The 12,363-nt window shown below is 55.4% G+C and overlaps 1 protein-coding gene across 19 annotated transcripts; it reads left to right on the plus strand.

Moving 5' to 3' along the window:
• Positions 1 to 570: 570 nt before the first annotated feature.
• TAC4 (tachykinin precursor 4) lies at positions 571 to 8,771 on the plus strand. 19 transcript variants are annotated; one of them, XM_036033785.1, is made up of 5 exons: positions 574 to 906; positions 3,896 to 3,989; positions 5,832 to 5,865; positions 6,841 to 6,950; positions 8,387 to 8,443. In XM_036033785.1, the coding sequence occupies exons 1-4, from the start codon at positions 787 to 789 to the stop codon at positions 6,905 to 6,907; spliced, it is 315 nt and encodes a 104-aa protein (XP_035889678.1). In that variant the 5' UTR covers positions 574 to 786; the 3' UTR covers positions 6,908 to 6,950; positions 8,387 to 8,443. The 19 variants fall into 19 exon arrangements, with proteins under 19 accessions (XP_035889686.1, XP_035889687.1, XP_035889678.1 ...); XM_036033774.1 differs by having other exon boundaries at positions 575 to 906; positions 6,841 to 6,903; positions 8,391 to 8,771; XM_036033776.1 differs by having other exon boundaries at positions 575 to 906; positions 5,832 to 5,862; positions 6,841 to 6,903; positions 8,391 to 8,771.
• The last annotated feature ends 3,592 nt before the right edge of the window (positions 8,772 to 12,363 follow it).

A 12,363-nucleotide genomic window follows, 5' to 3' on the forward strand; every position in this document is an offset into this window, starting at 1 on the left:
GGACTCTGGGGGACGCTGGAAGTTTGTAAGCAGGGAGAGGGGTCAGCGAGGGCTTTAGGAAGATCACTTTGACCACAGGGGCCCATGGCACTTGACAGGCAGCCATTTACCTGGCAAACCCCAACTCCCGCCTGTGAGGAGCCTCACTTTGCTAAGCACTATGTTATTTCTCTCTCAGGGTAAGCCCTGTGTCACTATGTACACTTGGGGACTCATGATGGAGGGGACACTGAGGAAGCGGGGCTTAGCGACAGGAAGGGGAGACAAGTGGTGGAAGCCCAGCTATTCGGAGAGGCCCCCCTTACAGGGGACCAGAGCCCCAGGAAGGGAAGCGCCATACAGTTCCCCTCCCCATTTCCAAGATGACAAGCCCCCCCCCCCCAGCCCCAGGCTTCCAGCCAGGAAGCTGGACACCCCAGGTGCCACACACTGCCCCATTGTGCACCTGCCACCAGAGGGAACGCAGCCAACGCTGAGGCCGCTGGCGCATCAGAGAGCTAAGCCCCAGGATCAAGTGCTGGGGGCAGTGGTGGAAGCGGTCTGGTCCCTCCTCTAAACGTCCTGCTATCATTGGCCTTTCCAGCCCGGGAGGGAGGGGCGTCCAGGAAGTGTCCCTCTGAGGTCAGATAAGCTGAAGGAAGAAGCGGGGTTGCTGGTAGGATCAGGAACAGGTGGAACGTCCCTCACCTACAGGGAAGGAGCCAGAGGGAAGACCGGGCCTGAGGGAGGCGGCATCTTTGGGCTGAGAGGGACTCCGGGAGGCCCCAGCACGGAGCAGCACCCACCATGCTGCTCTGCCGCGCCCTGCTTCTCCTCCTGGGGCTGTCTGCGTGTGCGGTGGCAGGTGATGAGGAACCAGCACTCAGTGGCACTGAAGCGAGGTCTTGGCTAACCGTGACACTGGAGGTAAATTTGGGGAAAGGCAGGGATGACCCATGGTTGACGGGGCAAAGGATCCCCTCCCTCCATGGCTGCCAGGAGAGCAGGCAGACCACGGCAAGGCGGATTGGATGACACCCCTCTGTAGGTAGGTTCAAGGCTGTGGTTCCGGGCCCGGCTGAGCTCCAAAGGGGCACATGATTATGGGAGTGACACACGCATGGAGAGACAGAGAGAGAGAGAGCATGCGTGACAGAGAGACAGAGAGAGATAGAGACAGAGACAGAGAAATATTGATTTAACACTTATTTAACATATATGTCGTAAATCCTTCATAAACATTAACACATTGAATTCTCCCATCAACCCCACAGGGAAAGGAATCATTCACAGATAAGGAAATTTAGGCACAGAAAGGTCAAGTAGTTTGTCTAGGGTTATGCACCTTAAAAGCACAATTGTGCACCTTGCTCGAGGTCTTATTCTACGTATCTGGGTATCAGAGGACATTTTTGGGAATTTCGAAGGGGCACCTTGGGGCGGGGTCACTGCTTTGTCCTGCATGCAGAAAGTCTCACTTCCTGACAAGTGCTGGTGTGACAGCCAGCCTCCTCTACTAGACTGACTGGAGTGCTGTCTCGGGAGAGAAATCCAGAGGTTAGAGACCGAGAACCTGTGTCTGGTAGGGGTGACCAAGATCTTGACCTTGGGGAGCTTCTACTCAGGTGGGGAAGAGAGACCAACAGACCAGCGACAGCAGGACCAGTGCCCAGGGCAAGCTTCCAGGAGGGTGGACAGAGGGACAAGGCCAAGCCTGGCTCCTCCTAATCCCAGGACGGTGAGCACGCAGGCGCCACAAGAACAGCCACAGAATGAACAGCCATTCGTGGTGGGCTTCCTTCCGGGTTTGTCTAAACAGGGGAGTGTTTGCAGTTGAGAAGGTAATAGGATGGGGGGCCTGGGTTCAAGCCTCAGCTTCTCCACTGACTCCGCGTGACCTTGGGAAGGTCCCTGCTGCTCTCTGAGGATCAGTTTCCTCACCTGTAAAATGAGGGGGAAGACCCTGCCCCCCAGGTATGTTTCAAGCTTCACGGAGTCTGTGCCCAACATCCAGGGACCTGATCCAGGCCCGGAGTGGCCGAGCCGTGCTGGAAAGCTACTGTATGCGGCCACGCGGGTACTGCTGGGCTTTCTACCTGCAAGCCCCTCACCTTGCAGCCAGGTATACTGCTCAGTCTCCTTTTCTCTCATTTAACACCCCTCTGCCTCCCCAGGCTCGAGGCTTGGAATACAGGAACCATGAATGCGAGTGAGGTGATGGGAGGAAAGGAGGCACTGATGTCATGGACCCTCTGGTCCCCTCCCTAGCTCGCAGGCCCCCTGCCTGCAGTCACCCCTGGAGAGGGTGAATGAGGAGGGGGCTCAAAGGGGCGCAGAGTCTTCCCTGTGTGAAGGGAAGGGTGTCTCCCAAGGGCCCCCCAGAAACCCGGTGGGTGGAAGAAAGGTGAGCCCTATTTAATTTATAAATAGTCATCCTCCCTAGCTTGCAGTTGACGGCTGCCTTTTACCAAGTGGTTTTCATGAGCTTTACAGAAATGGGTCCAAATCTCCAAAGAGACTTTTCCAGTTCCTGGCCGGGCTAGGCCACTCAGCCCAAGACAGCTGCCCTGGCCACTGGCATCCTTGGGAGGAGACAGATGGAAGTGACTGAATGAGTCCAAGTCTTAGAAAAAAATCCACTTCTGCTCCTGAAAGTCAGGACGAGATTAGCTGTGAGAGGTTCAAGGGGTTCCCTCTGCACCCCAGCAGTGTCCCTGCTGGTTCCTGGAGCTCCAGCACTGCCCCTGGGGGTGGCAGAGGGAGCCCCTGATCCCACCAGCGCTCAGCCCCCAGCAGGGTGTCCATCACTCTCTCCTTCGGCTGTCTTCGGCCCTCCTGGAAGAGGAGACCCCACTCCCTTTGCTCCTCCCAGACTGTTCAGGGCTCTGTGCCCCGCAGGGCTGTGCTTCTGCGTCTCCCAGGCGCTGCGCCAGGTCCTGGGTACGCAGAGACGTGAAACAGGTCTGATGGGTGTCACCCACTGTCACCCTTGCTCACACAGTGAGCCTCTCTTCCTCTTTGCGGGGGCCAGAGAGAGAAAGAACTTTGGGCAAGGCTAATGGAGGCATGAGAACTTCAATCCACAGCCCTCGGCCCAGAACTCTGGCCGCATTCGCTCAAGGATGAAAATGTGTTTGCCCAGAGTAGTGGCCTCCGCCCCGGGCCATGTGCCGTGTTCCTCCCGGCAGGACCAGGCTCTGGGGCAGGACGAATCTGGGCCAATGGGGCAATGCCAGAGGACGAGGGGAGACCAGAGCAGGGCGGGAGGGGAAGCAGTCTCACCTTGCTTACTAGGTGCCCACCCTGAGTCCATCAGCTGCCCCCTCCTTGTCTGTTCTGGAGACGCAGCAGAACCCAGGCTCTGGGGCCAGTTCCTGGGTTTAAATCCTGGCTCTGCCACTCCCTGTGCGATCTTGGAAAACCAGTTAACTTCCATAACTCTCAGTCTCCCCATCTACAAAATGGGAATAAATCTTCGTCCCTACTTCACACGGGGGTTGTGAAGAGTGAATGAAAGGATGACCGCTGTGTTTGTGCCCCTGAGGCGGATGACTTGCGCCATCTCTCATTTCCTAGTTGGTGACCTCGGACGATGAGTTATTGAATCTCTCTGTGCCTCGGTGCTTTCATTTATAAAGTGGTGGCAATAATAGCACTTAGTCCACGGGGCTTTAGTGAGGATTAAATGGAATTAATACGTTAAAGTGCTTAGAGCAGAGCCAGGAACGTAGAAGCTGAAACGCTGGCTATTAGTTATTATTGCTGCGTGGTATTTGTAAAGTATGCAAAAGAGCCCGGCGCCAGCACAGAGCAACTGCCAGTTACCGAAACTTATTGCTCGGGCTGCCCCCCGCCCCCGCCGCCGCGTGCTGGCCTCCCTCCAGCTGTAACTCAAACAGACTCTCTGCCCTTACAGGAAGATGTGATCCCCAGCGTCCAGCTCCAGCTTCAGGAGGTGCAGAGGGGCAGAGTGAGCCAGTTCTTCGGGCTGATGGGGAAGCGGGTGGGAGGTGAGTGACGAAGGTGGGTGGGTGGGGTGCCCACGCAGGCGTGATTTTGAGTGGGTTGTCGCACCAAGCAGGGGTCCTAGCTTAAATAAAGCCCAGGACTCAGAGTCCGTTACTCCAGGCCAGTAGGGGTCGCTCCAGGGATGGGGTGGAGCAGAGTGTCCATCTAAATTATCTTCCAAACCAGGACACTTTGGGGAGTGTTCATTGTGCCGGGTAAACCTGGGCTGTCTGTGGCACACGGGGAGTAGAGTGACCCTAAGGGGAAGGGCAAATGCTTTGCACCTACTGGTGTCTGCGCACCTTTGATGCTGTGGATGAATCTGGAGAGCGGCGGTGGAGCTACGGACCAGCATCCAGGTGTGAGCAAAGCCACAGGCCAGGTTCCTAATTCTGCTTGTTTTGAATAGAATTGTTCAAATGAACCTGTGTTCCCTGAGGGGACCCTCAATGCAGGGGTCATGTCCGAGGGGGCCCAGGATAAAATAGTCCGGACAGAGAGCGGTTTTCTCTTTCTTGTCAACATCGCATGTATTTTAAGTGGTGCTGGTGAGGGTGTGAAGGGCCTGGCACTGTCGTGCCCTCTCTGTTGGTGGGCATGTTGACAATGGCCACCAAAGTAGGACATGAGCATCCTTCTGACCGAGTCTCACTGGGGGGGATCTCCCCCGTGGAAGTTCGTGAGCCCTGAGACAGTTGCACCAGAGTGTTCACTGACGGCTTGTCTGTAATGGCAAGAATTGAGAAATGACATGAAAGTCACCAGTAGGGGGACAGTCAAATATATCAGGCACACCCATCAAAAAGGATGAGGCAGATGTGTGGAGAAACGCAGAAAGATCTCCAAGATTCTGCTTCGGTGGAAAAAGCAAGTCATATAACGGTGTGTACGACAGGGGCCCGCTTGTTGTTGTTGTTTTTGTTTTTAAGATTTTATTTTATTCATTTATTTTTAGAGAGGGAAGGGAGGAAGAGAGAGAGAGAGAGAGAGAGAAACATCAATGTGCAGTTGCTGGGGGCCATGGCCTGCAACCCAGGTATGTTGCCTGACTGGGAATCGAACCTGCAACACTTTGGTTCGCAGCCTGTGCTCAATCCACTGAGCTACGCCAGCCAGGGCTCTGGTTTTTCTGTTGTTATTGTTTGTTTGTTTTTTAATGGCATACAAATATACACTCGCACAGGGAAAGTTCTAGAGAGATAACCAGCAGACCGTCCATAGTAATTACATCAAGGATAGGAATCAGGGGTGAGAGAGAGAAAGTGAAGGGGGGGGACTTTCATTTTTACTGTAGAAGCCTCTACATCACTTGATTCTTTTTAGAGTGGGTACGTATGCAAAGACCGCTTTTATAATTAAAAATACACATGTAAAAATAGAGAAAGGCAACTTGTGACCATACACTTTTGGCCGTCGTGTCCTCCTCAAGAACGTGACTTTGGGACCAGGCCATTGCAGAGTTCTCTTCCCAGTCCCACACCAGGGAAGCAGGGCACAGGCGTGGGGGAGGCCTGCTTATTGAGCACCTACTAGGCTCACATGTGATTACACTCCACAACCACAGCCTCCTCGCCATGAGCGAGAAAGCTGAGGTTCTGACAGGGTAAGTGCTTTTCAAGGCTGCCCAACCGGTGCCGGGGGGCCAGGGGCCAGTGCCTTCCCCTCCCCCACGCTGCCTCCCAGCAGGAGCAGCTGCGTGGCTCAGCCACAGGAGGACAGTGGGGAGTGGCTGGAGCTCCACCGAAGACCCCGTCGCAGGCATTGAGCCCCAGGAGAGCCAGGAGCTCCTCCCACCGCACCCAGCCCGGGGGAAGCGGTGTGGTCCTTCTTTCTCTTTCCCCCAGGGGTGCCTCTTATCCAGCCAGCAAGAACAAATGGGTAGGTGTTGTCCAGACCTTGCCCTCAGCATGCTTTCCCAGGAGGGCCCAGTTGTCCGAGCCTCGAATAAATCGGGGCGGTGTGGAGAGGAGCCCCGGCCAGGGGCACACGCGCCAGGCTGGCATTACCAAGGGTGGGGCCCCGTGCTCGGCTTCTGTGCGTGCCCAGGTCTGTGCGTGCCCCGTGCTCGCGGTCTGTGCGTGCCCAGGGAGTAGGTGCGGGGATAAGAAAGGAACAGGATGAATCCAGTTCTGCCAAAGATTCAAAATCACCTTGGCTAATTTTTTACCTAAAGCCTGCAAGTGGAAAAACAAATCAATCCATTTCCCACTCGCAGCCTCAAAGATCTTAAAAGTGCACATCTGAGCGGCCAGTAACCTGCCAAAAATCCCTTGGTGAAAAGGGAAAAAGAAAACCAGCCAAGATTTACCGGCCCTCTGCCTCCCCTCCCCCCACCACTGCTCTCAAACCAGTGCCCTGAGGACTCGCCCCACCCTCCAGGGCTGCCCTCTCTGACGTGGCTCCCAGCCCCATCTCTCCTTCCCTGACCACCCCCCGCCCTGCCCAGAGGGGGCTGGTCTCCATGGGCATAATGCTGTCCTTGCCACAGCACACTGTCCCGCCGGGTCACCAGGCTGGGGGCTCTAGAATGGAGACCCTCCCACAGTCAAGTAGCAGGTCTGCCCTCTCCTCTGTATCCACAACACGCAGTAGTTTCTGTAAGAGGTGCCCAACGGGTATCTGGGGAAAGAAGGGCAGAAGAGAGGGAGAATGGAGGAGAAAGGAGAAGGAATCAATGAATGAGTCAGGGAGAGAGTGAACCAATCCATCCTTTTTCCTCAGCTCACAGTGATTGAGAAATGACTCCATCTAGGAGGCCCCAGCCCCGGCCCCATCCCTGCCCTTCGTGGCTCCCCACGAAGCCAGCCTTCCCCTGCTGCGCTTTCTCCTCCTCCTCTCTCCTCTCTCCACCAGCAGGGCATCAGCGAGGACAGATGGGCCAGGACCTCCCAGGCAGGAGAGGACCATCCACGGAAGGTAGGCGAGAGTCTCTGGTGGACTGACTGCGAGGGCGTCCTGAGAAGGTGACAGATACTTTGCTCTCAGTCTCAATGGTGGGGGCTCGACAGCTGGACAGACAGAGCAGGCTCCCCACAAGCTAGGCCGAGGCCCTGCAGGAGAGAGCAGCCGAGGTACAGGGAGGAGTCCCTTTGCAGCTGTAGCCCTGACGCTGCGCCCTCTCTGCCAGCACACCCGGGTGCCCTCTGCCCCCCAGCTCTCAGGGCCAGCTGGAGCCACAGAGAATGATGCGGTTTCCCAGACCCTGGAGCACCCTCCTTCTCCCTCACTAGTCATTGCTCATTAGAAAGTCATGCCTTTAGTCTTAACATATTTTCTGTCTTCAGCAATCAGACCTAAGTGCAAATCACCCTCAGAAGGGAAGCACCCTAAGCAGCTATCAACTAAAACCATGCCCCAGATAGGTCAAGGGTATGCACAATAAAAGGAGCAGGCATGCAAGTAGGTAAGGGAGTCAGCCTGGGACAGTGACCAAACGCTCAAGGCAGCCCTGGCCAGCGTGGCTCAGCTGGCTGGAGTGTGGTCCCATAACCGGACATGTCGTGGGTTCCATCCCTGGTCAGGGCACATGCTTAGGTTGCGGGTAGCGTTCTTGGTCTGGGTACGTACGAGAGGCAACCACTCAATGTTTTCTTCTCACATCAGTGTTTCACTCCATCCCTCTCTCCCTCCTCCCCACCTCACTAAGATCAGTAAGCATGTCCTTGAGTGAGGGTTTAAAAAAGCTCAAGCCAGCCCACACAGGACGAAGGGCAGAGGGCGTCCTAACCAATCAGAGACCCTGAGCTCCAGTGCGCCTTTGCTAAGGCCCAGCCTCTTCCCCAGGAGCTGCAGACTCCAGGCCCCTCTCTCCTTTCCCAGCAGAACACCTACTCCTTCCACCCTAGGCTCTTGGGAACAAAGACAGGGGTCCTCTATTTTCCCCTAAGACTTTTTTCCTAAGTGTTTGTTTGAGTCATTCTATTTAAGGACCATGGAAGTCACCCCGATACCAACACAGAAAGGAAGGTCCCTCACGCAGAGTGTGGGCAGGAGTGTTAAGTCATTTTGCAGGGATGGAAAGCAACTTGCCCAGAGTCACACACTGAGCAGACAACAGAGCCAGGACTACAAGCTGTGTCTCCTGTCTCCTTGTCCAAGGCACTTTCTTTGTCCTCCGGCGGGCCTTTGGGATTTTAAATGCTGGATTCCCACTCCCCCTCCTTCAGATAGGATAACCGAGGGTTGGCTCCGCCCATACTCTGGAGGCACAAACCACCGCCTAAGGGAAGACAGGGCAGATGGGCCGGTAATTTGATCGCCCTAGATATCTGCAGCCCGAGAAACGGGAGTCAGGGGAATGGAGGGCCTTAAGTGGAGGGACTTGGGAAGGCCTCCAAGGTCGGAGGGGCCAGGCAAGACCCCCCAAACCACCACCGACCACGTACGAAACTCTTCCCAGGCAGAGAGGGTGAGGAGCGCAGGTTGGAGTGAGAGCCCCCATCGCATGCTGCCCGGAGGATGAAGCCCCTTCGCCACACCTGGACGTCACAGCTGACCAGCGGGCCAGGCCAGCTCGCGCGTGTGTGTGTGTGTCCTGTGTGCAACGCCGGCACATCCCACCAGGCTCGCTGTGAGCTCAGTGGGGTTCCTTCCCAGACTCTCGGTCTCAAGCAGCGGTCGCGCAGAACGTGCACTGTTGTCGTGGTCTCAGGCTGGAGCCACTTGTCTCCCTCTGCACTCAGAGCTCTTACTCGACTGCATGGCAGCATGGAGTCTCACCCCCTTCTCTATCTCCTGTGCCCAGAACATAGTAGGTAGGGGCTCAATAAACGAATGAACAGTCATGGCTTCTTCTCCGTTACCGGGCAGGGAGCAGGAATGGCCTGGGCTATGCACCCCGCCCAGCAGCTTGTCACACCAGCAGGCCAGAAGGCCGTTCCCAGAATTGCACAGGGCAATATTAAACAGCCCTGGTCCCTACCCTTGGGAGGGGAAATAGGTTTGCAACACAGGTAAGGACGCCAGCCCCAGCCTGAACACAGCCACCTTCTCCCTACTCATTATCCCGACCTCAAGGACCCAAATCCATGTGTCTTCTGACCTGGAGAAGAACCGGGTCCCAGGTCCCTCACCTTGTATAAGACAACCGTTAGGACACAGGCGATCAGTCAGCCCCTGAGCGTCCGGACGAGCTCCAGAGGAATGAAACACTTCCCCCTCAGGGAGCCCCCCGTCTGATGGGGAGACCACAGTGCCTGCCCCAGTGGTTCACAAGCGGGACACAGAGGACCCCAGGATGCTTAGAAGGGGGTACATCACCCAGAATAAAGTCCTAGAGGGCAAACTTCAGTAACAAACATCAAGGTGTTAGAAGGAATGAGTCGGGTGCTTTGTGGGTTCAGCAGTAAAGGAGATTCGTTATTTCGCTGGGCTGCATAACGTTGACCTTTTCTGTATCTGTCTCCAAAAAGAAGGTAGTAGGTTATAAGGGTTTGGGGGCATCTGATTCTTGGGGGGAAGGGAGTGTGGCACTAAGCTGTTTAAAAGGAAGGGAACATGGGAAAGAAGGAGGCATTGGCGGAGAGGGCAGGCCTTTCGGGTGGTGCTGAGGGTGTTAGACAAGCAGAGGCCGCGAAGGAGGCCAAATGGGGCCAGCGCAACCAGCAAGGTTCTTCTGTTCGACCTGCAGTGAAACGGTCTGTCTTAAGGCTGTCCACCGTAATCCCCAAATAAACCCCAAGCCTCTTTCCTCCACTCTCACAGTGTGCCCTTGTGCAGTGAGAAATACGGTAAGCGGGAACCGCACTGCAGAATTGCCCATCGCTCCCCACCTCCTGCCCCACCGGGCAGCCCGCTGTCTTCGCCCGCTCACCCCACCCCGTGCTGTGGTCAGTGCCAGGAGGTGGTTCACTGATGACCCAGCTTGAAGGATCGGCAAGAGGGTTAAAGATTTTATTCCTCTGTTTGAAGTTTGGGATGTTTAGGAAAAACTAAACTCACCAGTTATTTAGTGAGTTTCATCCAAGGGCGGGCACTTCGCCGGAAATCCGGGTGGGACTGGGAGTATGAAATAGGAGACTAGCATTTGCCTTAACAACTTTCTAGCGCCGTAGAGATGGACTCGCTCTGAGCAAAGGCCACGCCCTGGTCTCCACTCATCTTCCTCAAACCCACCGTGTTCGCTCAAGCTTCTGATTCCCGCCCATGCCACTCTCTTCCCATCCTGGTGAATTCTCCCTCAAGGTCAATGTCTCTGGACCGCTTTCCCCGCCCAGGCACTAAACATCGGCTCCCGCCTCTGAGTTTCCAAAACACTTCGCAATCTCTCATTATAGCACTTTCTGTGATGCTGTTGTAATGCTTTATCTCTTCAAGTACGTGGAACCTGTCCCCCTTATCTTTACCCCAGCGCCAACAGTAGTGCCTGGCGCCTCGTACTGTTTTGACAAAGCACTTCCACTCCTGTCCTCAGGGCGCCACAAAGGAGCCAAACTTAACACAAGTAACTGAAATAAGCAATAGAAGCCATTGGTCATGGAACGCATGCCCCGTAGTTCTCAAACATATCCAAACACTTAACCCTTGACCCCTGCCTCAAAGCTCCTCCTGTCATGGGCATCTCTATAAATGGCACCTCTGTGCACCCAGCCGCCCAAGCCAGAAGCCTGGGAGTTACCTCTACTCCCCATTCCCCGCACTTAGCGCCTCCCCTGGTTGTTGGTTCTTCCAAAGCCTACCTCAAATTCATCTTGCCACCTTCACTACCACTGTCAATGCAAGACTTTGTCACCCCTTGAAGCAGCCTCCTGACAGACCTCCTTGCTTCCATCTCACTGCCAGACCCGCCCTAATCTGCTCTCCTTCCAGAACAGGACCTTCTCAAGTGGGGAATTAGATCACATCCATTCCAACCCCTACTGGCTACAGTGTGCACGGTTTCCTAGGACAAACCCGACAACCTTGCCCAGGCCTCCAAGGCCCTGTGCTCGGGCCCTCCCCCCGCAGCTGCCTCACTCACCCATACCCAGACTTTCTCTCCGGTGCCCGCGCACGCCGCACGCCTGCCCGCCTGCCTTGGGGTCTCCCCTCAGGCTCTCCTGCCTGAACCCTGCCCCAGCCCTTCCAGGTCCCGGGATAAAACGGCCTTCCTCGCAGGGCTTCCTTGATAACCAAGCTCTCCCTTCCGTGGTGCCCACACACCTCGTCCTTTCCCATTCAGAGCCCTGATCGCAGCCAGGCATCCTACATGCTCGTGTCACCCAGGAGATCAAAAGCTCTGCATCTTTCGGGCACGGCTACACATCCAGTTCCCAAGTGCCCCATGATAAAAATATCTACACATCAGCCATTCTGCGAGGCAGCTGACCTTCATAATTACTGTCCTCATTCTACAGATGCTTGAAGGTACGGGGGACATGGCAGGGCCAGGATTTCAGCCCAGGTGCCTTCACTCCAAACACACCCAGCCCCTACCCTACTTGCTCGGTCTATGCCATAACCGTACGTGCAAGTCCCAGGTGGAACTGTAAGGCTTCATCAGGAATTCCTTCCCAGCTGGGCCTACTTGAATGACTAGGTAGGAAAGAAAGTTCCAAATGTCTGCCACACCTCCCCACCCACCCACCCCCCACCCTGCCCCGGCATACTGGTTTCTCAAGAGGCTCCTCTCAGATCAAATCACTCCAGGAGACCTTGTGTTCTCTCTCCTTCATGGAAATCCCAAGAGGGAGGTTTGGAAAGACCCTGAAGTCAAGACACACACCGATATCCAACTTAAACTTGGTGTTTTCCTAGCGCCCCTTGTGCTTTGTGTCTGAGGGTACACACTTGGGGGAGCGCGGAGGTGGAAGGCTTCCCAGTGGACACAGGAGAGGGGCAGAGACCCATCTAGCTGCCCAGGGAAGCTGCGTACAGGGGCGATGAGAGGAGGCTGTGTAGACTCAGTCTGCTCACGGAGACTGGAAAGCCAGAAGGTGAACTTAACCCAATGAGCGATAGGCAGTCATGTCCAATTCTTTTTTCCCCCCTCAACCCTCTCTCAAGGACATTTTTTCATCGCTTTTAGAGAGGAAAGGAGAGGGATCGATCGGCCACCTTCTCACAGGGCCCCAACCAGGGGATCAAACCTGCGACTTGGGGTGTGTCTTGGCCAGGAATCAAACTTGTGACCTTTTGGTCCACGGCACAATATTCCAACCGAACCACACTGGCCAGGCCCATGTCCACTCTTGAGTAGGAAAGTGATGAGCCACGTCTCCAGAGCAGGGTGGTCACCTTTCCTCATCCACTTCCATAAGGAGGTAGCCAAGAATTATCTAAAGCCAGGCAGGGAGCTCAGAAGCAATTTGACTGACAAGCTGAGATATTCTGAATGGAGTGGCTCTGAGGGTGCCAGTATTTGGAATGTGGATAGTGTCCCCCGGAGTCACATGAAGT

The sequence above is a fragment of the Phyllostomus discolor genome, chromosome 8 (assembly GCF_004126475.2).
Source record: "Phyllostomus discolor isolate MPI-MPIP mPhyDis1 chromosome 8, mPhyDis1.pri.v3, whole genome shotgun sequence".
Lineage (NCBI taxonomy): Eukaryota > Metazoa > Chordata > Mammalia > Chiroptera > Phyllostomidae > Phyllostomus > Phyllostomus discolor.